The 27,841-nt window shown below is 65.5% G+C and overlaps 1 protein-coding gene across 1 annotated transcript in view; it reads right to left on the bottom strand.

Annotated features, from left to right (window-relative positions):
* The window catches only part of MYBPC2 (myosin binding protein C2), a gene marked incomplete at its 5' end in the record, with an annotated part of 44,029 nt that extends 16,977 nt beyond the window's left edge, over window positions 1-27,052 (bottom strand). The window contains 16 exons of the mRNA XM_088539108.1: window positions 1,805-1,944; window positions 2,042-2,071; window positions 3,219-3,325; window positions 5,057-5,222; window positions 6,781-6,947; window positions 10,363-10,468; window positions 11,237-11,361; window positions 12,591-12,723; window positions 15,307-15,503; window positions 18,418-18,477; window positions 20,162-20,206; window positions 21,162-21,283; window positions 23,346-23,494; window positions 25,715-25,792; window positions 25,878-25,898; window positions 26,908-27,052. Of these exons, the coding sequence (XP_088395234.1) occupies window positions 1,805-1,944; window positions 2,042-2,071; window positions 3,219-3,325; window positions 5,057-5,222; window positions 6,781-6,947; window positions 10,363-10,468; window positions 11,237-11,361; window positions 12,591-12,723; window positions 15,307-15,503; window positions 18,418-18,477; window positions 20,162-20,206; window positions 21,162-21,283; window positions 23,346-23,494; window positions 25,715-25,792; window positions 25,878-25,898; window positions 26,908-27,052 (1,791 nt within the window). The remainder of the gene's footprint in view (window positions 1-1,804; window positions 1,945-2,041; window positions 2,072-3,218; window positions 3,326-5,056; window positions 5,223-6,780; window positions 6,948-10,362; window positions 10,469-11,236; window positions 11,362-12,590; window positions 12,724-15,306; window positions 15,504-18,417; window positions 18,478-20,161; window positions 20,207-21,161; window positions 21,284-23,345; window positions 23,495-25,714; window positions 25,793-25,877; window positions 25,899-26,907) is intronic.
* Between the last annotated feature and the right edge of the window lie 789 nt (window positions 27,053-27,841).

Genomic DNA, 27,841 nt, shown 5'->3' with positions numbered 1-27,841 from the left:
GGACACGGGAAATGGGGACACGGGCACGGAGGGGACACGGGGACATGGGGACGGAGGGGACACGGGGAATGGGGACACGGGACATGGGGACACAGGGACATGGGACACGAGGACACAGGCATGGAGGGGACACGGGGACGGAGGGGACACGGGGACATGGGACACGGAGACACAGGCCAGGGAGATGGACGGGGTGTGGGGACACGGGGACATGGCACACGGGGACACGGCACGCGGGGACACGGGGACATGGGGACACGGGGACAGAGGGGACATGGGGACATGGCACACGGGGACACGGGGACGGAGGGGACACAGGGACATGGCACACAGGGACACGGCACGCGGGGACACGGGGACATGGCACATGGGGACATGGGGACAGGGGACACGGGGACATGGCATACGGGGACACGGGGACATGGGGACACGAGCACGGAGGGGACACAGGGACAAAGGGGACATGGCACATGGGGACACGGGGACAGAGGGGACATGGGGACACAGGGACACGGGGACATGGGGACACGGGCACGGAGGAGAGAGGGGGACATGGGGACACAGGGACGGAGTGGACACGGGGACATGAGGACACGGGCACGGACGGGACATGGGGACGGAGGGGACACAGGGACAGAGGGGACATGGCACACGGGGACACGGGGACAGAGGGGACACGGGGACATGGGACATGGGACACGGGGACAGAGGGGACATGGCACACGGGGACACAGGGACGGAGAGGACATAGGGACATGGCACACAGGGACATGGGGACGGAGGGGATACAGGGACACGGGGACAGAGGGGACACAGCCTGGGGAGATGGAGGGGACATGGGAACATGGGGACATGGGCATGCGGGGACATGGGGATGGAGGGGACATGGGGATGGAGGGGACAGAGGACACGGGGACAGAGGGGACATGGGGACACGGGGACATGAGACACGGCCCGGGAAGATGGAGGGGACACGGCATGTGGGGACATGGGACATGAGGATGGAGGAGACATGGGGACACGGGGACACGGCACGTGGGGACATGGCCCGGGGACACGGGAATGTGGGGATGAAGGGGGCATGGCGACACGGGAACACCTGGGGACACGGGGATGGAGGGGACACGGGGACACGGGGATGGAGGGGACACGGGGACATGGGAACACCTGGGAACATGGGGATGGAGGGCACACAGGGACACGGGGACATGTGGATGGAGGGGACATGGGGACACAGGAACACCTGGGGACATGGGGATGGAGGGCACACAGGGACACGGGGACATGGGGATGGAGGGGACACAGGGACATGGGGACACAGGAACACCTGGGGACATGGGGATGGAGGGCACACAGGGACATGGAAACACGTGGGGACATGGGGATGGAGGGCACACGGGGACATGGGGACACAGGGATGGAGGGCACACAGGGACATGGTGACACGGGGACCCGTGGGGACATAGGGACATGGGGATGGAGGGGACACGGGGATGGAGGGGACACAGGGACCCGTGGGGACACGGGGATGGAGGGCACACAGGGACATGGGGACACGGGGATGGAGGGGACACAGGGACCCGTGGGGACATGGGGATGGAGGGCACACAGGGACATGGGGACACGGGGATGGAGGGGACACAGGGACCCGTGGGGACACGGGGATGGAGGGCACACAGGGACACGGGGATGGAGGGGACACAGGGACACGTGGGGATACGGGGATGGAGGGCACACAGGGACACGGGGATGGAGGGCACACAGGGACACAGGGACCCGTGGGGACCCGTGGGGACACACGGACCTCGTCCCCCTTCTTCCAGGTGACGGTGGGCGCCGGCTCCCCCGTGATGGGCACGTCCAGGCGCAGCTTGTTCCCCGCCACCACCACGATGGTGTTCTCGGCCGTCTTCCCCGAGCAGTCCAGGTGGATCTTGGGGGGCTCTGGGGACGGGGACAGCGCCGCGACGTCACCCCGAGTGTCCCCAACGCCCCCCCCGCCCCCCGGCTTCGTCACCGTTGTCCCCTCGCCCCGGCTCACCTTGCTTGGGGACATATTCAACCTTGATCTCTGTGGGCACAGGGAGAGAAAGGGTTAATTGGGGCTGCACCCCCCCCCCACAAAGTGTCACTAGGGTCCCCAAATGGCACCCCGGGACCCCCAAATGGCACCGGTGTCCCCAAACGGGGACCCTGGAGTCCCCAAATGTCACAGGTCTCCCCAAATGGCACCCCGGGACCCTCAAGTGTCACTGGTGTCCCCAGACCCCCCCCCACAGTGCCATGAGTGTCCCCAAAGGGCTCTAGGAGCCCCCAGATGTCACCGGTGTCCCCAAATGTCATCCTAGGACCCCTCCCCAGCTTCCAGTGTCCCCAAGGGGCAACCAGGGATACCCCTCAACACAGACGGGACCCCAAACTGCACCCAGGGACCCCCCAGATGTCCCTGGTGTCCCCCAAAGGGCTCTAGGAGCCTCTTCATGTCACCGGTGTCCCCAAATGCCATCCTAGGACCCACCCCCCAGCTGCCAGTGTCCCCAAGGGCTAACCAAAGACCCCCCTCAACACAGAGGGGACCCCAAACTGCACCCAGGGACCCCCCAAATGTCACCAGTGTCCCTAAATGGTGTCCCCCAAAGGGCTCTAGGAGCCTCTTCATGTCACTGGTGTCCCCAAATGCCACCCTGGGGCCCCCCATCAGTGTCCCCAGTGTCCCAGGGGGTAACCAAGGACCCCCCTCAACACAGAGGGGACCCCAAACTGCACCCAGGGACCCCCCAGATGTCCCTGGTGACCCCCAAAGGGCTCTAGGAGCCCCCAGATGTCACCAATGTCCCTGGATGCCACCCTGGGACCCCCCATCAGTGTCCCCAGTGTCCCCAAGGGGTAACCAAGGACCCTCCTCAACACAGTGGGGACCCCAAACTGCACCCAGGGACCCCCCAGATGTCACCAATGTCCCCAGATGCCATTCTGGGACCTCTGCCAACTACCAGTGTCCCTAAGGGGTAACCAAGGACCCCCCTCAACACAGAGGGGACCACAAACTGCACCCACAGATCCCCCAAATGTCACTGGTGTCCCCAAATGGTGTCCCTGGTGTCCCCCAAAAGGCTCTAGGAGCCCCCAGATGTCACCAATGTCCCCGGGTGCCACCCTGGGCCCCCCCCACCATTGTCCCCAGTGTCCCCAAGGCGGACGTTGTCCCCGCGGCGCACCCAGGAAGTTGAGCTTGGCCGAGAGGGACAGCGCGTAGCCGTCGGGGATGAAGGTGTAGTCGCCCTCGTCCTCGGGGCGCACGTCGTCGATGACCAGTTTGTGGAACCTGCGGGGACACCGGGGCGCTGCCAGTGCCACCAGGGCGCCCCGGGGCCACCAGGGTCCCCTATAGCGCCCTGGGCTGCCAGGGTCCCCCTATAGTGCCCTAAGGGCCACGAATGTCCCCCTATAGCGTCCCGGGGCCATGAGGGTCCCCCTATAGTTCCCTAAGGGCTGCGAGTGTCCCCCTGTAGTGCCCCAGGGCCACAAGGGTTCCCCTATAGCGCCCCAGAGCCGTGACTGTCTCCCTATAGCGCCCCGGGGCCGCCAGGGTCCCCCTATAGTGCCCTAAGGGCCATGAGGGTCCCCCTATAGCATCCCAGGGCTGCGAGGGTCCCCCTATAGCGTCCCAGGGCTGTGACTGTCCCCCTATAGTGCCCTAAGGGCCACGAGGGTCCCCCTATAGCGCCCCAGGGCTGTGAGTGTCCCCCTAGAGTGTCCCAGGGCCGCGAGGGTCCCCCTATAGTGCCCTAAGGGCTGTGAGTGTCCCCCTATAGTGCCCTAAGGGCCGCAAGTGCCCCCTATAGTGCCCTAAGGGCCGCGAGGGTCCCCCTATAGTGCCCTAAGGGCCGTGAGTGCTGCCATATAGCGCCCTAAGGGCCACGAGGGTCCCCCTATAGCATCCCAGGGCTGCGAGGGTCCCCCTATAGCGCCCCGGGGCCGTGAGTGTCCCCCTATAGCCCTGAGGGCTGCGAGGGTCCCCCTATAGCGACCTGAGGGCTTCAAGCTTCACCCTATAGTGCCCTGGGGTCTCAAGTGTCCCCCTGTGGCGTCCCCGGCGCTGTCCCCCGTCCCTGTCCCCTGTCCCCGTCCCCTGTCCCCGGCGCTGTTCCCCGTCCCCGTCCCCTGTCCCTGTCCCCGGTGCTGTCCCCAGCCCCTGTCCCCTGTCCCCCGGCCCCCAGCCCCAGCTGTCCCCTGTCCCCAGCCCCTGTCCCCTGTCCCCCGGCCCCCAGCCCCAGCGCTGTCCCCTGTCCCCGTCCCTGTCCCCTGTCCCCTGTCCCCATCCCCTGTCCCCCGTCCCCAGCGTTGTCCCCAGTCCCCGGCACTGTCCCCGTCCCCATCCCCTGTCCCCTGTCCCCCATCCCCAGCGCTGTCCCTGGCCCCTGTCCCCATCCCTGTCCTCCGTCCCCAGTGCTGTCCCCGTCCCCCAGTCCTGGCCCCCATCCCTGGCGCTGTCCCTGTCCCCTGTCCCCAGTCCCTAGTGCTGTCCCCGGCCCCCAGCCCTGTCCCCATCTCCTGTCCCCCACCCCCAGCGTTGTCCCCAGTCCCCAGCCCCTGTCCCCTGTCCCTGTCTCCAGTCCCTAGTGCTGCCCCCGGCCCCCGGCCCTGTCCCCTGTCCCCATCCCCTGTGCCCCGTCCCCAGCGTTGTCCCCAGTCCCCGTCGCTGTCCCTGTCCCCTGTCCCTGTCTCCAGTCCCCAGTGCTGTCCCCGACCCCCGGGCCTGTCCCCTGTCCCCATCCCCTGTCCCCAGTCCCCGATGCTGTCCCAGGCCCCCATCCCCATCCCCTGTCCCCCGTCCCCAGCGTTGTCCCCAGTCCCCGGCACTGTCCCCATCCCTGTCCCCTGTCCCCATCCCTGTCCCCTGTCCCCGTCCCTGTCCCCTGTCCCCCATCCCCGGCACTGTCCCCGTCCCCGTCCCTGTCCCCTGTCCCCTGTCCCCTGTCCCCCATCCCCGTCCCTGTCCCCTGTCCCCCATCCCCGTCCCTGTCCCTGTCCCCCATCCCTGTCCCCGTCCCACCTGCCCTTGTGCTCCATGTGGATGCGCTTGCTGGGCCGCACCTCCACGCCGTTCTTGTACCACTTGCCCGTGACCTTCTCGTCGGACACCTCGCACTTGAACACGGCCTGCTCGGCCGCCTTCACCGTGAGGTCCGCGATGTCCTGCAGCACCTCCAGCTTCTTCTCTGGGGGGGCACGGGGCGCTGGGGGGGCGGCACCGCAGGGACCCCCCCCCACCGCATCTCTGTGCCCCAGGGACCCTCCCTGTCCCCTCCAGGGTCACCCCAGGGACCCCCCCGCCACCTCCCTGTGCCCCAGGGACCCCCCCCATCCCCTCCAGGGTCACCCCAGGAACCGCCCCCTGCTGCCTCTCTGTGCCCCAGGGACCCCCCCGTCCCCTCCAGGGTCACCCCAGGGACCCCCCCTGTCCCCTCCAGGGTCACCCCAGGGACCCCTCAACCAGCTCTCTGTGCCCCAGGGACCCCCCCCGGCTACCTCTCTGTGCCCCAGGGACCCCCCTATCTGCTCCAGAGTCACCCCAGGGACCCCCCTCATCCACTCCAGGGTCATCCCAGGGACCTCCCCGCCACCTCTCTGCACCCCGGGGACCCCCAATCTGCTCCGGGGTCACCCCAGGGACTCCTCATCCACCCCAGGGACCCCCCCCATCACATCTGTGCACCCCAGGGACCCCCCCCCGCCACCTCTCTGCACCCCAGGGACCCCCCTGTCCTCTCCAGAGTCACCCCAGGGTCCCCTCATCCACTCCAGGGTCACTCCAAGGACCCCCCTGCCACCTCTCTGCACCCCAGGGACCCCCCTGTTCGCTCCAGGGTCACCCCAGGGACTCCCCATCCACTCCAGGGCCACCCCAGGGACCCCCCATCTGCTCCAGGGTCACTCCAAGGACCCCCCCCCCCCCATCACCACTCTGCACCCCAGGGACCCCCCATCCGCTCCAGGGTCATTCCAGGGACCCCCCCTGTCGCCTCTCTGTGCCCCAGGGACCCCCCATCTGCTCCAGGGTCACCACAGGGACCCCCCCGTCCCCTCCAGGGTCACCCCAGGGATCCCCCATCCGCTCCAGGGTCACCCCAGAGACTCCCCATCTGCTCCAAGGTCACCCCAGGGACCCCTCAACCACCTCTCTGCACCCCACGGACCCCCCTGTCTGCTCTGGGGTCTCCCCAGGGACCCACTGTCCGCTCCGGGGTCACCCCAGGGATCCCCCCCGGGACACAGAGACACCCCCCCTGCACCCCCAGAGATCCCTGGATACCTCAAGGACCCCCCCTCCTCGGTCACCCCCAATCACCCCTGGGACCCTCTCTAGGGACCCCCCAGCCACAGCTATGGGATGGGGACAAGGCCATGGGTTGGGGACAAGGCCATGGGGTGGGGACAAGGCCACGGGGTGGGGGACACATCCCTGGGACCCCCCCAGATGCCCCTGGGACCCACCGGACACCCCAAGGACCCCCTGGACATCCCCCCTGCACCACCAGGACCCCCCCAGATCCCCTAGACACATCTATGGGATGGGGACAAGGCAACGGGTTGGGGACGAGGCCACGGGGTGGGGGACACATCCCTAGGACCCCCCCCAGATGTCCCTAGGACCCACCAGACCCCCCAAGGACCCCCTGGACACCCCCATCCCCGGCCCAGGGACATCCTAGGGTGCCACCAGGATAAACCCGGGCCAATCCCACCCAGGCCAGGACGCGTCCCGGGCCGGGGCACCTTCCACGATGACCTCGGCCTCGCTCTCGCCGCCGTTGGTCATGATCTTGTAGTGGCCGGTGTCCTCCTTGGTGGCCTCGTTGATGATGAGGTAGTGCTTGCGGCCGTCCTTCTTGAAGCGGTACTTGAAGGCGTCCTCGCGCGTCAGCTCCACGCCGTCCTTGAGCCTGCGGGCGCGCAGAGCGCGTCGGGGACGGGGACACGGGGACAGGGACACGGCCACGGGGACGGGGACACGGGGATGAGGACACAGCCACGGGGACGGGGACACGGCCACAAGGATGGGGACACGGCCACAGGGATGGGGACACGGCCACGGGGACACGGCCAAGGGGACGGGGACATGGCCACGGGGATGGGGACATGGGGACGGGGACATGGCCAAGGGGATGGGGACACGGGGACGGGGACACAGGGACGGGGACACGGCCAAGGGGATGGGGACACGGCCAAGGGGATGGGGACACAGGGACGGGGACACAGCCAGGGGACGGGGACACGTCCACGGGGATGGGGACACGGCCAAGGGGATGGGGACACGGCCAAGGAAATGGGGGACATGGCCAAGGGGACGGGGACACGGCCAAGGGGATGGAGACATGGCCAAGGGGACGGGGACATGGCCAAGGGGATGAGGACATGGCCAAGGGGACGGGGACACGCCCAAGGGGACGGGGACATGCCCAAGGGGATGGGGACATGGCCACAGGGACGGGGACATGGGGACGGGGACGGGGACACGGCCAAGGGGACACGGGGACACCGCCAAGGGAATGAGGACATGGCCAAGGGGATGGGGACACGGGGACGGGGACGGGGACATGGCCACGGGGATGGGGACACGGCCAAGGGGATGAGGACACGGCCAAGGGGATGGGGACATGGCCACAGGGACGGGGACATGGGGACGGGGACGGGGACACGGCCAAGGGGACACGGGGACACCGCCAAGGGGATGAGGACATGGCCAAGGGGACGGGGACACGGGGACGGGGACATGGCCACGGGGATGGGGACATGGCCAGGGGACGGGGACAGGGCCACGGGGACGGGGACACAGCCACGGGGATGAGGACACGGCCAAGGGGATGAGGACATGGCCACGGGGACGGGGACACGGGGATGGGGACATGGCCAAGGGGACGGGGACACGGCCAGGGGACAGGGACACGGCCGGAGGATGGGGACACGGCCACAGGGACATGGCCAAGGGGACGGGGACATGGCCAAGAGGATGGGGACAGGGCCGGGGGACGGGGACACGGCCAAGGGGACAGGGACACGGCCAAGGAGATGGGGACATGGCCAAAGGGATGGGGACAGGGCCGGGGGACGGGGACACGGCCAAGGGGACGGGGACACGGCCAGAGGATGGGGACATGGCCAAGGGGACGGGGACATGGCCAAGGGGACGGGGACACGGGGACGGGGACACGGAGATGGGGACATGGCCAAGGGGATGGGGACATGGCCGGAGGATGGGGACATGGCCAAGGGGATGGGGACACGGCCAAGGGGACGGGGACAATGGCCAGGGGACGGAGGACACGGCCGGGGGATGGAGACAAGGTCATGGGGTGGGTGATGTGGCAATGGGGTGAAGGACATGGCCATGGGACAGGGGACATGGCCATGGGATGGGGACATGGGCATGGGATGGGGACAAGGTCATGGGATGGGGGGTGTGGCAATGGGGTGGAGGACATGGTCATGGGACAGGGACATGGCATGGGGACACAATCATGGTATGGGAAACAAGGTCATGGTAAGGAGGACATGGCCACAGGACAAGGGACATGGCCATGGGATGGGGACATGCTCATGGGATGGGGACACAGTCATGCAATGGGGGACATGGCAACGGGGTGGGGGACATGGCCATGGGACGGGGACATGGCATGGGGACACGGTCATGCGATGGGGGACATGGCCACAGGGTGGGGGACATGGCCATGGGATGAGGGACAAGATCATGGGATGAGATACAAGGTCATGGGATGGGGACAAGGACATGGGATGGGGGACATGGCAACGGGGTGGGGGACATGGCCATGGGATGGGGACATGGCCACGGGTTCGGGGACACTGGCACAGGATGGAGAACAAGGCCATGGGACAAGGCCATGGCTATGAGATGGGGACAAGACCATGGGCTGGGGGACATAGACACACAGATGACAAGGGTGGACATGGGATGGAGAGCATGGACATGCGGGTGACAGGGACAGACACGGGATGATGGGGACGAACACGCAGGTGACAGGGATGGACACGGGATGACCTGGACATGCAGGTGACAGGGACAGACACGGGATGATGGGGAAGAACACGGGATGGTGGGGACGGACACGGGATGGTGGGGACAGACACGCACGTGACAAGGACAGACATGGGATGACCTGGACACACAGGTGACAGGGACAGACATGGGATGGTGGGGACGGATACGCAGGTGACAGGGATGGACACGGGATGACCTGGACACGCAGGTGACAAGGACAGACATGGGATGATGGGGACAGACACGGGATGGTGGGGACGGACACGCAGGTGACAGGGATGGACATAGGATGACCTGGACACGCAGGTGACAAGGACAGACATGGGATGGTGGGGATGGACACGCAGGTGACAGGGATGGACACGGGATGACCTGGACACGCAGGTGACAGGGAGGACACAGGATGACCTGGACATGCAGGTGACAAGGACAGACATGGGATGGTGGGGACAGACACGCAGGTGACAAGGACGGACACGGGATGACCTGGACACGCAGGTGACAGGGACAGACACGGGATGACCTGGACATGCAGGTGACAAGGACACGGGATGATGGGGACAGACATGGGATGGTGGGGACGGCCACGGGATGGTGGGGACAGACACGCAGGTGACAAGGACAGACATGGGATGACCTGGACATGCAGGTGACAGAGAGGACACAGGATGACCTGGACACACAGGTGACAGGGACAGACATGGGATGGTGGGGACGAACACGCAGGTGACAGGGACGGACATGGGATGACCTGGACACGCAGGTGACAAGGACAGACCCGGGATGATGGGGACGGACACGGGATGGAGGGGACGGACACGGGATGGTGGGGACGGCCACGAGATGGTGGGGACAGACGCGCAAGTGACAAGGACAGACATGGGATGACCTAGACACACAGGTGACAGGGACAGACATGGGATGGTGGGGACAGACACACAGGTGACAGGGACGGACACGGGATGACCTGGACATGCAGGTGACAAGGACAGACACGGGATGGTGGGGACGGCCACGAGATGGTGGGGACAGACACGCAAGTGACAAGGACAGACACAGGATGACCTGGACACACAGGTGACAGGGACAGACATGGGATGACCTGGACACGCAGGTGACAAGGACAGACACGGGATGATGGGGACGGACACGGGATGGAGGGGACGGACACGGGATGGAGGGACGGCCACGCAGGCGCCCTACGGTGCCGGTCACGGCCACATGAAGCACAGGGCAGGTGGGGACACCCGCCCGCCCCACGGAGGACACGAGGGGACGCGTGGGGACAGCGGGGACGTTACCACATGACTTGGGCTCCCTCCTCGGACACCTCGGCCTCCAGCACCACGCGCTCGCCCACGAAGACCTGCTGGTCGTCCAGGCCCTTCTCGATGGTCACGGGGGGCTCTGCGGGGGTGACACGGGGTTGGGGACACCCGTGGGGACACGGGGACATGGGGACATGGGGACACGGGGACACAGGGACGTGGGGACATGGGGACACGGGGACGTGGGGACACGGGGACATGGGGATGCGGGGACATGGGGACGCGGGGATGTGGGGACATGGGGACACGGGGACACGGGGATGGGCGACGCGGGGACACGGGGACGCGGGGACACGGGGAGATGGGGACACGAGGGCATGGGGACTGGGGGACGTGGGGACATGGGGACACAGGGACACGGGAACACAGGGACATAGGGACGCGGGGACACGGGGACGTGGGGACGCGGGGACGTGGGACGCGGGGACATGGGGACGCGGGGACACAGGGACGCGGGGACACAGGGACATGGGGACACAGGGACACGGGGACACGGGGACACAGGGACATAGGGACGTGGGACGCGGGGACGTGGGGACGCGGGGACATGGGGACATGGGGACGCGGGGACATGGAGATGTGGGGATGCGGGGACGTGGGGACATGGGGACATGGGGACATGGTGTCGTGGCGACATGGGGACGTGGGGACAGGGGGACATGGGGACACAGGGACACAGGGACATAGGGACGTGGGGACGCGGGGACGTGGGGACACGGGGACGCGGGGACATGGAGATGCGGGGATGCGGGGACGTGGGGACAGGGGGACATGGGGACACGGGGATGCAGGGACGCGGGGGGACATGGGGACGCGGGGACACGGGGACGCGGGGACGCGGGCGCACCCTTGACGAAGACCTCGGTGAAGCACTTCTCGTCGTTGACGCGACACTCGTAGGCAGCGTCGTCGGCCAGCGAGCACTTGTGGATGGTCAGGATGCGCTTGAGACCAACGTTCTCGAACACGTATCTGCGGGGGGGACGGGGACAGCGTGGGGACACGTGGGGACACCGGGGGACACAGACACGGCGTGGGGACACCCCCCTCCTGCGCCCTAGAGCCCCCCCAATCCCCAATACCCCCCTCCTGCCCCCCAATACCTCCCTCCTTCCCCTTAGAGCACCCCCATGCCCTCCAATACTCCCCTCCTGCCCCCCAGGACCCCCCCAGCCCCTCAATACTCCCCCCCAGATCCACGATACCCCCCTCCTGCCCCCCAGAGCCCCCCAACACCCCCGGTGCCCCCCAATCCCCCCTCCTGCCCCCTATACCCCCCTCCTGCCCCCCAGGAACCCCCAGCACCCCAATACACCTCTCCTGCCCCCTATACCCCCCTCCTGTCCCCCAGAGCCCCCCAATACCCCCAGTGCCCCCCAATACCCCCTCATGCCCCCTATACCCCCCTCCTGCTCCCCAGAGGCCCCAGTTCCCACGGTGCCCCCCAATCCCCCCTCCTGCCCCCTATACCCCACTCCTGTCCCCCAGAGCCCCCCATACTCCCAATACCCCCCTCCTGCCCCCCAGGACTCCCCTCCTGCCCCCCAGAGCCCCCCAATACCCCCAGTGCCCCCCAGGATCCCCCTCCTGGCCCCCAGAGCCCCCCAGTTCCCCCAGTGTCCCCCAATACCCCCCTCCTGCCCCCCCAGAGTGCCCCATACTCCCAATACCCCCCTCCTGCCCCCTATACCCTCCTCCTGCCCCCTATACCCCCCTCCTGCCCCCCAGAACCCCCCAGTTCCCCCAGTGACCCGCAGGACCCCCCTCCTGCCCCCCAGAGCCCCCCAATACCCCCAGTGCCCCCCACTCCCCCCTTGTGCCCCCTATATCCCCCTCCTGCCCCCCAGAGCCCCCCTATACCCTCAGTGCCCCCCAGGACCCCCCTCCTGACCCCAGAGCCCCCCACTTCCCCCGGTGCCCCCCAATCCCCCCTCCTGCCCCCCAGAGTGCCCCATACTCCCAATACCCCCCTCCTGCCCCCTATACCCTCCTCCTGCCCCCTATAGCCCCCTCCTGCCCCCCAGAGCCCCCCAATACCCCCAGTGCCCCCCACTCCCCTCTCCTGCCCCCTATACCCCCCTCCTGCCCCCCAGAGCCCCCCACTCCCCCCTCCTGCCCCCTATACCCCCCTCCTGCCCCCCAGAGCCCCCCAATACCCCCAGTGCCCCCCACTCCCCCCTCGTGCCCCCCGTCCCCCGTACTTGGTGCTGGGCTTGAGCAGCTGCCCGTTCTTGTACCACTTGAGGGGCAGGTCGGGGTCGCTCAGCTCCACCACCAGCTTGATCTTGTTGCCCTTGTCCACCTGGTACGCGGGGTCCAGCTTGCGGACGAAGGCTGCGGCGCCGGCACGGTCCCCACGCGGTCCCCACGCGGCCCCGGGTGGCCCCGAGGCCCCGTGGGACCCGTGGGACCCGTGTCCGCGTGGGCCCCGTTCCCGTGTATCCCCCATTCCCGTGTGTCCCCCATTCCCATGTGTCCCCCATGTCCGCGTGTCCCCCGCATCCGTGTGGCCCCCATTCCTGTGTATCCCCCATTCCCGGGTGTCCCCTGTTCCCGTGTCCGCGGGGCCCCCATGTCCGCATGGCCCCCATTCCCGTGTATCCCCCATTCCCGTGTATCCCCCATTCCCGGGTGTCCCCCATTCCCAGGTGTCCCCCATTTCGGTGTGTCCCCCATTCCTGTGTGTCCCCCATTCCCGTGTCCCTGTGGGCTCCTATGATCCCCATTCCTGTGTCCGCGTGTCCCCCATTCCTGTGTGTCCCCCATTCCCATGTATCCCCCATTCCCAGGTGTCCCCTGTTCCCATGTCCGTGTGGCCCCCGTGTCCACCTGGCCCCTGTTTCCGGGTGTCGCCCACTCCCATGTGTCCCCCATTCCCATGTGTCCCCCATTCCCGTGTGTCCCCCATTCCCGGGTCTCCCCCATTCCCGTGTCCCTGGGGTCTCCTATGGCCCCCATTCCCGTGTCCACATGTCCCCCATGTCCGTGTGTCCCCCATTCCCGCGTGTCCCCCAATCCCCTGTGTCCCCGTGGGCTCTTAACACCCCCATTCCCATGTGTCCCCCATGTCCGCGTGGTCCCCATTCCTGAGTGTCCCCCCATTCCCGTGTCCCGTGGGCTCCTATGGCCCCCATTCCCATGTCTGTGTGTCCCCCGTTCCCATGTGTCCCCCATTCCCATGGCCCTGGGGTCTCCTTTGGCCCCCATTCCCATGTCCGTGTGTCCCCCATTCCCATGTGTCCCCCATTCCCATGTCCCTGGGGTCTCCTTTGACCCCCATTCCCATGTCCGCATGTCCCCCATTCCCGTGTGTCCCCCATTCCTGTGTCCCTGGGGTCTCCTATGGCCCCCATTCCCATGTCTGCGTGTCCCCCATTCCCGTGTGTCCCCCGTTCCCATGTTCCTGGGGTCTCCTTTGACCCCCATTCCCATGTCCGCGTGTCCCCCATTCCCGTGTGTCCCCCGTTCCCATGTTCCTGGGGTCTCCTATGGCCCCCATTCCCATGGACACGTGGCCCCATGGCCCCCATTCCCGTGTGTCCCCCATTCCTGTGTCCCTGGGGTCTCCTATGGCCCCCATTCCCGTGTGTCCCCCCCATTCCCGTGTCCCATGGGCTCCTATGGCCCCCATTCCCCATGGACACGTGGCCTCGTGGACCCCATTCCCGGGTGTCCCCCATTCCTGTGTCCCTGGGGTCTCCTATGATCCCCATTCCCATGTCCGCATGTCCCCCCCATTCCCGTGTGTCCCCCATTCCTGTGTCCCTGGGGTCTCCTATGGCCCCCATTCCCATGTCCGTGTCCCCCCCATTCCCGTGTCCCCAGGGGCTCCTATGATCCCCATTCCCATGGACACGTGACCCCATGGGGCCCATTCCCGTGTGTCCCCCGTTCCCGTGTCCGTGTGTCCCCACAGCTCCTCCTCCTCAGGCCTCCCTGCCCCGTCATGTCCCCGATGTCCCCCACGCCCCCTGTGTCCTGTTCCCTATGTCCCTGCATGTCCCCATGTCCCCCCATATCCCCCCCGCCCCTCCATGTCCCCCAATGTCCCCATGTCCATGTCCCTCCATGCCCCCACGTACCCCCATGTCCCCATGTCCCTGCATGCCCCCATGTTCCCCAATGTCCCCCCCGCCCCTCCGTGTCCCTCCATGCCCCCCCATGTCCCACCATGTCCCCCCACATCCCCATGGTCCCCTCATGTCCCCATGTCCCTCCATGTCCCTCCATGTACCCCCATGTCCCTCCATGCCCCCACATACCCCCATGCCCCCATGTCCCCATGTCCTCCCATGTCCCCATGACCCTCCATGTCCCCATGTCCCCATGCCCCTATGTCCCCATGTACTCCCATGTCCCTCCATGCCACCCATATCCCTCCGTGCCCCCATCTTCCTCCATGTCCCCATGTCCCCCCATGCCCCTATGTCCCCATGGACTCCCATGTCCCCATGTCCCTCCATGCCCGCCATATCCCCATGTCCCCCCATGCCCCCATGTCCCCCCATGTCCCTCCATGTCCCCCCATGTCCCTCCATACCCCCACGTCCCCCCCACCTCTCCATGTCCCCCCATGCTCCCCATGTCCCCCATGTCCCTCCATGCCCCCCATGCCTCCATCTTCCTCCATGTCCCCCATGTCCCCATGTCCCCCATGACCCACCATGTCCCCATATCCCTCCATACCCCCCACATCCCCCCCACCTCTCCATGTCCCCCCATGCTCCCCATGTCCCTCCATGTCCCCCCATGTCCCCACATCCCCACGTCCCCATGCCCCCATGTCCCTCCATGTCCCCCATGTCCCCCCATGTCCCCATGTCCCTCCATACCCCCCATGTCCCTCCATGTCCCTCCATGTCCCCCATGTCCCCCATGTCCCCATGCCCCCCCCGTCCCCCCCGTCCCCGTGCCCACCTTCGCTCTTCTTGGGCTCCACCTTGATCTTCTTGAGGCGCTTGAGCATCCCGCGCAGGTCGGTGATGCCGTACTGGAAGGCGATGCGCTCGTACTCGCTCTTCTTGGTGACGCCCTTGAGCAGCTCCCAGATCTCGGGCGGGAACTGGTCGTCCTCGTCCTTCTTCTTCTTCTTGGTCTCCTCCACCTGCACCTCCCTGCGGGACGCGGGGCCTCGCGTGGGCCGCGGGCAGTGCCTTGCACGCGCGCGTGGCGCCTTGCACGCGCGTGGCGCCTTGCACGGCCTCGTGCATGCACCTTGCATGGTTTTGCATGTGCATGTGCTTTGCATGCGCGTGGGCCCTTGCACGGCCTCCTGCATATGCCTTGCATGGTTTTGCATGTGCATGCGCTTTGCACGCGCGTGGGCCCTTGCACAGCCTCGTGCATGCACCTTGCATGCTTTTGAATGTGCATCCACCTTGCACGCGCATGGGCCCTTGCACGGCCTCGTGCATGCGCCTTGCATGCTTTTGCATGTGCATCCACCTTGCACGCGCATGGGCCCTTGCACGGCCTCGTGCATGCACCTTGCATGGTTTTGCATGTGCATCCGCCTTGCACGCGCATGGGCCCTTGCACGGCCTCGTGCATGCGCCTTGCATGGTTTTGCATGTGCATCCACCTTGCACGCGCATGGGCCCTTGCACAGCCTCGTGCATGCACCTTGCATGGTTTTGCATGTGCATCCGCCTTGCACGCGCATGGGCCCTTGCACGGCCTCGTGCATGCACCTTGCATGGTTTTGCATGTGCATGCACCTTGCACGCGCATGGGCCCTTGCACGGCCTCGTGCATGCACCTTGCATGGTTTTGCATGTGCATCCACCTTGCACGCGCATGGGCCCTTGCACGGCCTCGTGCATCGCCTTGCATGGTTTTGCATGTGCATGTGCTTTGCATGCGCGTGGGCCCTTGCACGGCCTCGTGCATGCGCCTTGCATGGTTTTGCATGTGCATGCGCTTTGCACGCGCGTGGCGCCTTGCACAGCCTTGTGCATGCACCTTGCATGGTTTGGCATGTGCATCCACCTTGCACGCGCATGGGCCCTTGCACGGCCTCGTGCATCGCCTTGCATGGTTTTGCATGTGCATGTGCTTTGCATGCGCGTGGGCCCTTGCACAGCCTCGTGCATGCACCTTGCATGGTTTGGCATGTGCATCCACCTTGCACGCGCATGGGCCCTTGCACGGCCTCGTGCATGCGCCTTGCATGGTTTTTGCATGTGCATGCGCTTTGCATGCACGTGTGCTCCTTGCACAGCCTCGTGCACAGCATCTTGCACCACCTTGCATGGCTTCGTACCTCGTGCATGCACCTTGCACGCGCGTGGGCCCTTGCACGGCCTCGTGCATGCGCCTTGCACCCACCTTGCATGGCCTCGTGCCTGCACCTTGCATGGTTTTGCATGTGCATGTGCCTTGCACACGCGTGGCCCCTTGCACGGCCTCGTGCACGCACCTTGCACCACCTTGCATGGTTTTGCATGTGCATGCGCTTTGCATGCACGTGTGCTCCTTGCACAGCCTCGTGCACGCGCCTTGCACCACCTTGCATGGCCTCGTACCTCGTGCATGCACCTTGCACGCGCCGCCCGTGGGCCCTTGCACGGCCTCGTGCACGCACCTTGCACCACCTTGCATGGTTTTGCATGTGCATGCGCTTTGCATGCGCGTGGCCCCTTGCACGGCCTCGTGCATGCGCCTTGCACACGTGTGGCACCTTGCACGGCCTCATGCATGCGCCTTGCACACACATGGGCTCTTTGCATGGCCTCGTGCATGCGCCCTGCACACGCATGATGCCTTGCACGGCTTCATGCATGTGCCTGGCACGCGCGCGTGGGCCACTTGCACGCACGTGGCACCTTGCACAGCCTCCTGCATGTGCCTTGCATGGTTTTGCATGTGCATGTGCCTTGCCATGCACATGGTCCCTTGCATGGTCTCGTGCATGTGCCTTGCACACGTGTGGCGCCTTGCACAGCCTCCTGCATGCACCTTGCATGGTTTTGCATGTGCACACACCTTGCATACGTGTGGCACCTTGCACGGCCTCGTGCATGCGGCTTGCACCACCTTGCATGGGCCTCGTGCCTGCACCTTGCATGGTTTTGCATGTGCATGTGCTTTGCACACACGTGGCGCCTTGCACGGCCTCGTGCGTGCACCTTGCACATGCAGGAGCTCCTTGCATGGTCTCGTGCATGTGCCTTGCACGCGCATGGCCCCGTACACGGCCTCATGCATGCAGCTTGCACATGCATGAGCTCTTTGCATGCGCCTTGCACATGCAGGGCACCTTGCACGGCCTCGTGCATGTGTCTTGCACATGTGTGGGCTCTTTGCATGACCTCATACATGCGCCTTGCATGGTTTTGCATGTGCATGCACCTTGCACACGCGTGGGCCCTTGCACGGCCTCGTGCATGCGCCTTACACACGTGTGGCACCTTGCATGGCCTTGTGCATGTGCCTTGCACACGTGTGGGGCCCTTGCACGGACTCATGCACACACCTTGCACGGTGTTGCATTCCCATGGCCCCTTGCATGCACTTGCACGGTTTTGCACGTGCACGGTCCCTCACACGACCTCACACATGCGCCTCGTGCGTCTCACGTGTGCCCTTTGCACGGGCTTGCACCTTCTTACACACTTGCATGCTTCCTTGCATGCTCCCCTCACCCTTGCACACCCTTGCACGCTCTCATGCACCTGTTGCACGCCCTTGTGCACCCTTGCACACCCTTGCATGCTCTCCTGCATGCGCTTCTGCACCCTTGCACGCCCTTGCACGCCCTCGTGCACCCTTGCACACCCTTGCACGCCCTTGCATGCCCTCGTGCACCTTTGCACGCTCTCGTGCACCCTTGCACGCCCTCGTGCACCCTTGCACACCCTTGCACGCCCTTGCATGCCCTCGTGCACCTTTGCACGCTCTCGTGCACCCTTGCACGCCCTCGTGCGCCCTTGCACACCCTTGCACGCCCTTGCATGCCCTCGTGCACCTTTGCACGCTCTCGTGCACCCTTGCACGCCCTCGTGCACCCTTGCACACCCTTGCACGCACCTCTTCTTGAGCAGGCCGCTGAAATCCAGCTCCCCGGCAGCATCATCCTTATTTTCACCCCTGGGAATATTGGGGGGGGACCTTGGTGTGGGGGGGAAATTCCAGGGAAAAGAGGCCGGGGGGGAGGCCCTAAGGTGGGATGGGGATCGGGGGGACCCCAGGGATGAGGTTTGGGGGGTCCCCAGGGTGCAATGGAGGTGGGGGGGTCCCCAAATTGTGTTGGGGTTTGGGGGGTCCCAGGGTGCAATGGAGATGGGGGGGGAGCAAACTGTGTTGGGGTTTGGGGGGCTCCTTAGGGATGGGGTTTGGGGGGTCCCCAGGGTGCGATGCAGAGGGGGGGTCCCCAAATCGTGTTGGGGTTTGGGGGGGTCCCCAGGGATGGGATTTGGGGGCTCCCCAGCGTACAATGGAGATGGGGGGGTCCCCAACCTGTGCTGGGGTTTGGGGGGGTCCCCAGGGATCAGGTCTGGGGGCTCCCCAGGGTGTGATGGAGATGGGGGGGTCCCCAACCTGTGCTGGGGTTTGGGGGCTCCCCAGGGTACGATAGAGATGGGGGGTCCCCAACCTGTGCTGGGGTTTGGGGGGGTCCCCAGGGATCAGGTTTGGGGGCTCCCCAGGGTGCAATGAAAATGGGGGGGCCCAAACTGTGTTGGGGTTTGGGGGGCTCCTTAGGGATGGGGTTTGGGGGGTCCCCAGGGTGCAATGCAGAGGGGGGGGGTCCCCAAATTGTGTTGGGGTTTGCGGGGTCCCCAGGATGCAATGGAAATGGGGGTTCCCTAAATTGTGTTGGCGTTTGGGGGGTCCCAGGGTGCAATGGAGATGGGGGGAGTCCCCAAATTGTGTTGGGACTTGGGGAGGTCCCCAGGGATGGGATTTGGGGGCTCCCCAGGGTGCAATGGAGATGGGGGGGTCCTCAAATTGTGCTGGGGCTTGAGGGGTCCCCAGGGTGCAATGGAGATGGGGGGGGTCCCTAAACTGTGTTGGGGTTTGGGGAGTCCCCAGGGATCAGGTTTGGGGGGAGCCCAGGGTGTAATGAATTTGGGGGGGGGGTCCCCAACCTCTGCGGGGGTTTCGGGGGGTCCCCAGGGATCAGATTTGGGGGCTCCCCAGCGTACAATGGAGATGGGGGGGTCCCCAACCTGTGCTGGGGTTTGAGGGGGTCCCCAGGGATCAGATTTGGGGGCTCCCCAGCGTACAATGGAGATGGGGGGTCCCCAACCTGTGTTGGGGTTTGAGGGGGTCCCCAGGGATGGGATTTGGGGGGCTCCCCAGAGTGCAATGGAGATGGGGGGGGGGGTCCCCAACCTGTGCTGGGGTTTGGGGAGGTCCCCAGGGATCAGGTCTGGGGGCTCCCCAGGGTGCGATGGAGATTGGGGGGTCCCCAACCTGTGCTGGGGTTTGGGGGGTCCCCAGGGATCAGGTTTGGGGGCTCCCCAGGGTACAATGGAGATGGGGGGGGGGTCCCCAACCTGTGTTGGGGTTTGAGGAGGTCCCCAGGGATCAGGTTTGGGGGCTCCCCAGGGTGCAATGGAGATGGGGGGTCCCCAACCTGTGCTGGGGTTTGGGGGGTCCCCAGGGTGCGATGGAGATGGGGGGGTCCCCAACCTGTGCTGGGGTTTGGGGGGTCCCCAGGGATCAGGTTTGGGGGCTCCCCAGGGTGCAATGGAGATGGGGGGTCCCCAATCTGTGCTGGGGTTTGGGGGGGTCTTGGCCCATCGGGGGTCGCGGTTTGGGGGTCACTCACGTCCGTTTGAAGGCCTGCAGCACGTTGTCCTTGTCATCGGGCCTGCCACGGAAATGGGGGGACATAAAGACCCCCCCTCTCCACGTCATCCCTCCCTCCCCCAAACACCTCCGGGCCTGGGGGGGCCAAGGGGGGGTCCCAGGATCGTCCCGGGTCCAGGGGGGGTCCCAAAGGGGAGTCAGGAGGGGTCCCGAAAAGGGCCCAAGGGACCCGGGTCCGGAGAGATCCCAAGGGGGGTTCCCAGGTCCAGGGGGGATCCCAGGTTGGGTCCTGGGTTTTGGGGGGGTTCCCAGGGTGGTCCCGGGTGTTGGAGGATCCTCAGGGGGTCCTGGGGGGTTCCCAGGTCTGGGGGTCCTGGGGAGATCCTGGGTGGGGGGGGTCCCTGGTTTGGGGGGCAGATTCTGAGCTGAGGGGGGTCCCAAGGGGGTCCTGGGGGATTCCTGGGTCTGGGGGGGATCCCAAAGGGGTCCTGGGGGATTTCCAGGTCTTGGGGGGATCCCAAAAGAGACCTGGGTGATTTCCAGGTCTGGGGGGGATCTCAGGTTGGGTCCTGGGTTTGGGGGTTCCCAGGGTGGTCCCAGGTGTTGGAGGATCCTCAGGGGGTCCCGGGGGGTTCCCAGGTCTGGGGGGTCCTGGGGAGATCCTGGGGGGGGGTCCCTGGTTTGGGGGGCGGATTCTGAGTCTGGAGGGGGGTCCCAAGGGGGTCCTGGGGGATTCCTGGGTCTGGGGGGGATCCCAAAGGGGTCCTGGGGGATTCTCAGGTCTGGGGGGGATCCCAGGTTGGGTCCTGGGTTTGGGGGTTCCCAGGGTGGTCCCAGCTGCAGGAGGGAGTCCTGTTGGGGGGGGGGGGGGTCCAAGGGGCTCCTGGGGAATCCTGGAGGAGTCTCTGGTTTGGAAGCGGGTCCAGAGGGAATTCCGGGGGGAATTCCAGGTCCGGGGGGGGGGGATTCCCAGGTCCGGACAGTCCTGGAGGGGTTGGGGGTCCCTGGGGGGGTCCCGCTCACCCTCCACGTCGATGTTGAAGGAACAACTGTCCTTCTTGTCCTTGGCTGTCACCTCGCAGCGATAGTCGCCCCGGTCGCCGATCACCACCTTGCTGATGTTGAGCTCGAAGGTGTAGACCTGGCACGGGGACACGCGGGGACACGGCAGGGACACGGCAGGGACACACGGTGACACGGCAGGGACACGGTACGGACACGGCAGGGACACGGCAGGGACACGGCAGGGACACGGCAGGGACACGGTACGGACACGGCAAGGACACGGTACGGACACGGCAAGGACACGGCAGGGACACGGCAGGGACACGGCACGGACACGGCACGGACACGGTGACACGGCAGGGACATGGCACGGACACGGTACGGACACGGGAAGGACACGGTAGGGACACAGCAGGGACACACGGTGACACGGCAGGGACACGGCAGGGACATGGCAGGGACACGGTACGGACATGGTAGGGACATGGTAGGGACATGGCAGGGACACATGGTGACACGGCATGGACACGGCAGGGACACGGCAGGGACACGGTAAGGACACGGTAGGGACACGGCAGGGACACACGGTGACACAGCAAGAACACGGCAGGGACATGGCAGGGACATGGCAGGGACATGGTAAGGACACAGTAGGGACACAGTAAGGACACGGTAGGGACACGGCAGGGACACGGCACGGACATGGCAAGGACACACCATGACATGGTAGGGACACATGGTGACACAGCAGGAACACACGGTGACGCGCCATGACATGGCAGGAACACAGTAAGGACACGGTGACAACATGGAAAGACACCAACACAGGGACGTGGAGTGGGACACGACAGGGACACAGTGAGGGACATGGCAGGGACGGCACCGGTGCCCCCCACTGCTTCCCGGTGCTCCCAGCACCTCCAACAACTTCCCAATATTTCCCGGTGCTTCCAACACTTCCCAGTATTTCCCAGGGCTACCAACACTTCCCAGTATTTCCCAGTGTATCCCAATACTTCCCAGTATTCCCCAATGTATCCCAATACTTCCCAGTGTTCCCAGCCCCTCCCAGCCCTTCCCAGCCTCTCCCGGTGCCTCCCAGTCCCTCCCGGTGCTCCCAGAGCCCTCCAGCTTCTCCCACCGCTTCCCAGAGCTTCTCCCAGCTTCTCCCAATCTCTCCCAATGATTCCCAGTGTCCCCCAATCTCTCCCAACGACTCTCAGCTGCTCCCAATGATTCCCAGTGTCTCCCAACGACTCCCAGCTTCTCCCAATCTCTCCCAACAACTCCCAGTGTCTCCCAATGACTCCCAGCTTCTTCCCAGTGTCCCCCAATGTCTCCCAATGACTCCCAGCTTCTCCCAATCTCTCCCAATGATTCCCAATGACTTCCAGCTTCTCCCAATCTCTCCCAATGATTCCCAGTGTCCCCCAATGTCTCCCAATGACTCCCGGCTTCTCCCAATCTCTCCCAATGACTCCCAGTGCTTCCCAACAACTTCCAGCTTCTCCCAATCTCTCCCAATGATTCCCAATGACTCCCAGCTTCTCCCAATCTCTCCCAACGATTCCCAGTGTCTCCCAATGACTCCCAGCTTCTTCCCAGTGTCTCCCAATGCCTCCCAATGACTCCCAGTGTCTCCCAATCTCTCCCAATGACTCCCAGTGTCTCCCAATGACTCCCAGCTTCTTCCCAATGCCTCCCAATGAGTCCCAGCTTTTCCCAATCTATCCCAATGATTCCCAGTGTCTCCCAATGACTCCCAGTTTCTTCCCAGTGTCTCCCAATGAGTCCCAGCTTTTCCCAATCTCTCCCAACGATTCTCAGTGTCTCCCAGTGACTCCCAGTTTCTTCCCAGTGTCTCCCAATGAGTCCCAGCTTTTCCGAATCTCTCCCAATGATTCCCAGTGTCTCCCAATGTCTCCCAACTTCTCCCAATGTCTCCCAACAACTCCCAGTGCCTCCCAACGACTCCCAATCCCTCCCGGTACCTCCTAGATTCTCCCAGTGTCTCCCAAGGGCTCCCAGTGTCCCCCAGCGGCACCTCAGGCCAGCGCAGTGTCCCCCCGTCCCCCGCGGTGTCCCCCTGTCCCTGTGGTGTCCCCCTGTCCCCCGCAGTGTCCCCCTGTCCCCCGTGGTGTCCCCGCGGTGTCACCCGTGGTGTCCCCCTGTCCCCCGCGGTGTCCCCGCGGTGTCACCTTGCTCTCCTTGTCAAAGGCCTCCTTGAACTGGAAGCGGGCGCCGCTCTTGATGCCCAATTCCAGCCACTTCCCCTTGAACCACTTCACGGCCGCCTTGGCCGCCAGCTGCGACCCGTCCACGCGGGCCACCACGGCCACGTCCTTCCCTGGGGACACGCAAGGGACACGTGTGGGGACACCCGGACACCCCTCGGGGACGTGTGACCAACCCACTGCCACCCCATGGGGACGTGTGACCGTCCCACGGCCACCCCATAACTACAGGAGACACTTAGGGTTTGTCCACATGGGCCACCATGGCCACATCCTTCCCTGGGGACATGCAGGGGACACATGTGGGGGACACCTGGACACCCCTCGGGGACGTGTGACTGACCCACGGCCACCCCATAACTAAAGGGGACACCCAGGACTTGTCCCCATGGGCCACCATGGCCACGTCCTTCCCTGGGGACATGCGGGGGACACGTGTGGGGGACACCTGGACACCCCTCAGGGACGTGTGACCAACCCATGGCCACCCCATGGGGACGTGAGACCGTCCCACGGCCACCCCATAACTACATGAGACACTTAGGGTTTGTCTACATGGGCCACCACGGCCACGTCCTTGCCTGGAGACACGCGGGGGACACGTGTGGGGACACCCAGCCACCCATGGGGACATGCAGCCAGCCCATGGCCACCCTATGGGGACATGTGACCACCCCACGGGGACACATGGCTACACACGGGGACACGTGGCCACCCCGTGACTACATGGGACACTCAGGCCTTGCCCACTAGGGCCACCAAGGCCATGTCCTTGGCTGGGGACATTCGGGGGACACATGCGGGGACACATGATCATCCTACGGGGACACGTGGCCACCCCACAGGGACACCCGGCCACTCCGCGGCCACCCATGGGGACACTCCACCACCCTATGGGGACACGTGGGCAATCCATGGGGCCACTCGGCCACCCCGTGGCTGCATGGGGACAGCTGGGGCTCGTCACCCGGGCCACCACTGCCACTTCCTTGCCTGGGGACACCCCACGTCACCCATGGAGACACCTACCCCAATGGTGACACATGGGGACACATGGGGGACACAGAGCTACTCAAGAGACACTTGGCCGCCCATGGGGACACATGGCCACCCATGGGGACCCACAGCCACCCACGGGGACACATGGTGACACACGGGGGACACAGAGCCACTCAAGGGGACACTTGGCCACCCATGGGGACCCACAGCACCCACGGGGACACATGGGGACACATGGGGGACACACAGCTACTCAAGGGACATTTGGCCACCCATGGGGACACATGGGGGACACAAAGCTATTCAAGAGGACACTTGGCCACCCATGGGGACACATGGCCACCCATGGGGACCCACAGCCACCAACGGGGACACATGGGGACACACGGGGGACACAGAGCCACTCAAGGGGACACTTGGCCACCCATGGGGACACATGGCCACCCACAGCCACCAACAGTGACACATGGGGACACACGGAGGACACAGAGCTACTCAAGGGGACACTTGGCCACCCACGGGGACACATGGCCACCCATGGGGACCCACAGCCAGCAATGGTGACACATGGGGACACACGGGGGACACAGAGCTACTCAAGGGACATTTGGCCACCCATGGGGACACATGGCCACCCACGGGGACCCACAGCCACCGATGGTGACACATGGAGCCACACGGGGGATGCAGAGCTACTCAAGGGACTTTTGGCCACCCATGGGGACACATGACCACCAACGGTGACACATATGGACACACGAGGGACACAAAGCCACCTAAGGGGACACTTGGCCACCCATGGGGACCCACAGCCACCAACGGTGACACATAGGGACACACGAGGGACACAAAGCCACCTAAAGGGACACTTGGCCACCCATGGGGACCCACAGCCACCAACGGTGACACATACGGACACACGAGGGACACAGAGCCACCTAACGGGACACTTGGCCACCCATGGGGACACACGGGGACACACGGGGGACACAGAGCTACTCAAGGGGACACTTGGCCACCTATGGGGACCCACAGCCACCAACGGGGACACAGGGCCACCCCACGGCCACCAGATGGGCCCTTTGGAGCCCGGTTCACCGGGCCACCCCCATCTCTAACCTTGGGGACACCCTGGGGGGTGTCACCCACGGGGACCCACGGCCACCTACGGGGACCCCATAGGACCTTCCCAGCCCCCCAGAGCCCCCCCCCAGCCCCACAAAGACCCTCCAGGGACCCCCCCAGCACCCAGGGGACCCCCCCCGGCCCCCAGGGGACCCCCCCCCGGTGTCCCCTCCCCGCGGTGGCCCCGCTGTCCCCTGTCCCCTCCGTACCCGCGTCCACCAGGACGCTCTGGGGCTTGTTGATGAAGAGCCCGTCGGGGTCGCGCTGCTCGGGGGGGTGGATGTCGTCTGCGCGAGAGGGGTCAGCGGGGGGGGGACATCGGGGTTGGGGGGGGACACACGGGGACACGTGGGGACACGGCCACCTCCTCACCCAGGGAGTCATCCTTGGCCTCTGCAATGAAACGGGGGGGTCACAGACGCCCTGACCCCCCCCCAGCACCTTGATCTGCCCCCCAAAAATCTCCCCCCCCAGCACCCTGACCCCCCCAATGGCACCTTGACCCCCCCAAAATCCCCCCCAACACCTTGACCCCCCCAATGGTGCCCTGAGCCCCCCACCTCCCCCCCAGCACCCTGACCCCCCTCCCAGCACCTTGACCCCCCCAATGGCACCTTGACCCCCCAAAATTCCCCCCAACACCCTGACCCCCCCAATGGCACCTTGACCCCCCCCAATGGTGCCCTGAGCCCCCCCAAAATCACCCCCCCGGCACCTTGACCCCCCTCCCAGCACTTTGACCCCCCCCTAAATCCGCTCCCTGGCACCTTGACCCCCCCAATGGCGCCCTGACCCCCCCAACACCCCCCAGCACCCTGACCCCCCCCAGCACTTTGACTGCCCCCCAAAATCCCCCCAGCACCTTGCCCCCCCAATGGCACCTTGACCCCCTCCAAAACCCCCCCCAGCACCTTGACCCCCCCAGCACCTTGACCCCCCCCAGCACCTTGATCTCCCCCCCAAAAATCTCCCCCAGTACCCTGACCCCCCCAGCACCTTGACCCCCCCAAAGGCACCTTGACCCCCCCAACATCCCCCAAACACCTTGACCCCCCCCCAGCACTTTGATTCCCCCCAAAATCCCCCCCCAGCACCTTGACCCCCCCCCCGAGCACCTTGACCCCCCCCAGCACTTTGACCCCCCAAAATCCCCCCCCCAGCACCTTGACCCCCCCCAATGGCACCTTGACCCCCCCCCGGCACCTTGACCCCCCCAGCACTTTGACCCCCCCAAAATCCCCCCCCAGTACCCTGACCCCCCCGAGCACCTTGACCCCCCCCCGGCACCTTGACCCCCCCCCCAGCACTTTGACCCCCCCTAAAATCCGCCCCCCGGCACCTCGACCCCCCCCATGGCACCTCGACCCCCATGGCCCCCTGCCCCCCCCAGGCCCCCCCGCACCTTTGGGGTGCTCCGCCGCCTCCCCCTCCTTGTGCTCTTTCTCCTCCGCCGCCTTTTCCTTTTTCTCTTCTTTTTTCTCTTCCTTTTTCTCTCTTTCTCTTCTTTTTCTCCTTTTTCTCCTCTTTTTTCGCCTCCTTCTTGGCAGCTGGACAAGGACCAAGTCAGGCAGCCCCCAAACAAATACCCCCCCCAGGGGCAATAACCCCCCCAGGTCCTTCCTGCCCCCCCTGGGGCAATTACCCCCCCCCCCAATATTATTCCCCCCCAGGGACATGGGGCAAATTGATACTGGGGGGGGGGGGGAACATGTCGGGGGGGCAAATGACACCCCGGGGGGGCAATAAAATTGGGGGGGGGGTGGGAGAGGGACAAATGACACCTCAGGGGACAAAAACACCCCGGGGGGGGGAGTAAATGACGCATGGGGGGGGCTAAATGACGTCATGTAGGTGACAAGTGACACCTCAGGGGGGCAAATGACACCCTGGGGACACCCCGGGGGGGGGCCGCCCCAGGGAGCCCTATATAAGGCCGGGACCGGTCTCTATGTGTCCCCCCCCCCAAAAATAGCCCGGGGCGGGGGCCAGGCCTCAGCTGTCACCGGGCTCCTGTCACCAAGGGGGGGGACACGGGGACACAAACGGGTCCCCTGTCCTGACCCCCCCCCGGATCCCCCCCCCGTGAGGATTTTCCTGGTGCCCCCCCCCCCCCCAGTGCCACCTTGTCCCTGTTGTCACCCCCTGCCTTGGTGTCACCCCCCCCCCGGTGTCACCCACCCCCCCCTCGGTGTCCTCATGTCCCCCCCCCCGGGACCCGACTGATTTAGTGGCCGCCACCTGCGGGGGCCCAAAAAGGGCACCCGAAACCCGACCCCCCCCCCCCGCCGGTAACCCAAGCCCGGCTCCGCGCACACGCGTGTGCAAGAACACGCGTG

The sequence above is a fragment of the Tinamus guttatus genome, unplaced genomic scaffold (genome assembly GCF_059628265.1).
Source record: "Tinamus guttatus ecotype Peru unplaced genomic scaffold, ASM5962826v1 Tinamus_guttatus_pri_ptg001391l, whole genome shotgun sequence".
NCBI lineage: Eukaryota > Metazoa > Chordata > Aves > Tinamiformes > Tinamidae > Tinamus > Tinamus guttatus.
This window is presented reverse-complemented; position numbering and strand designations above follow the sequence as displayed.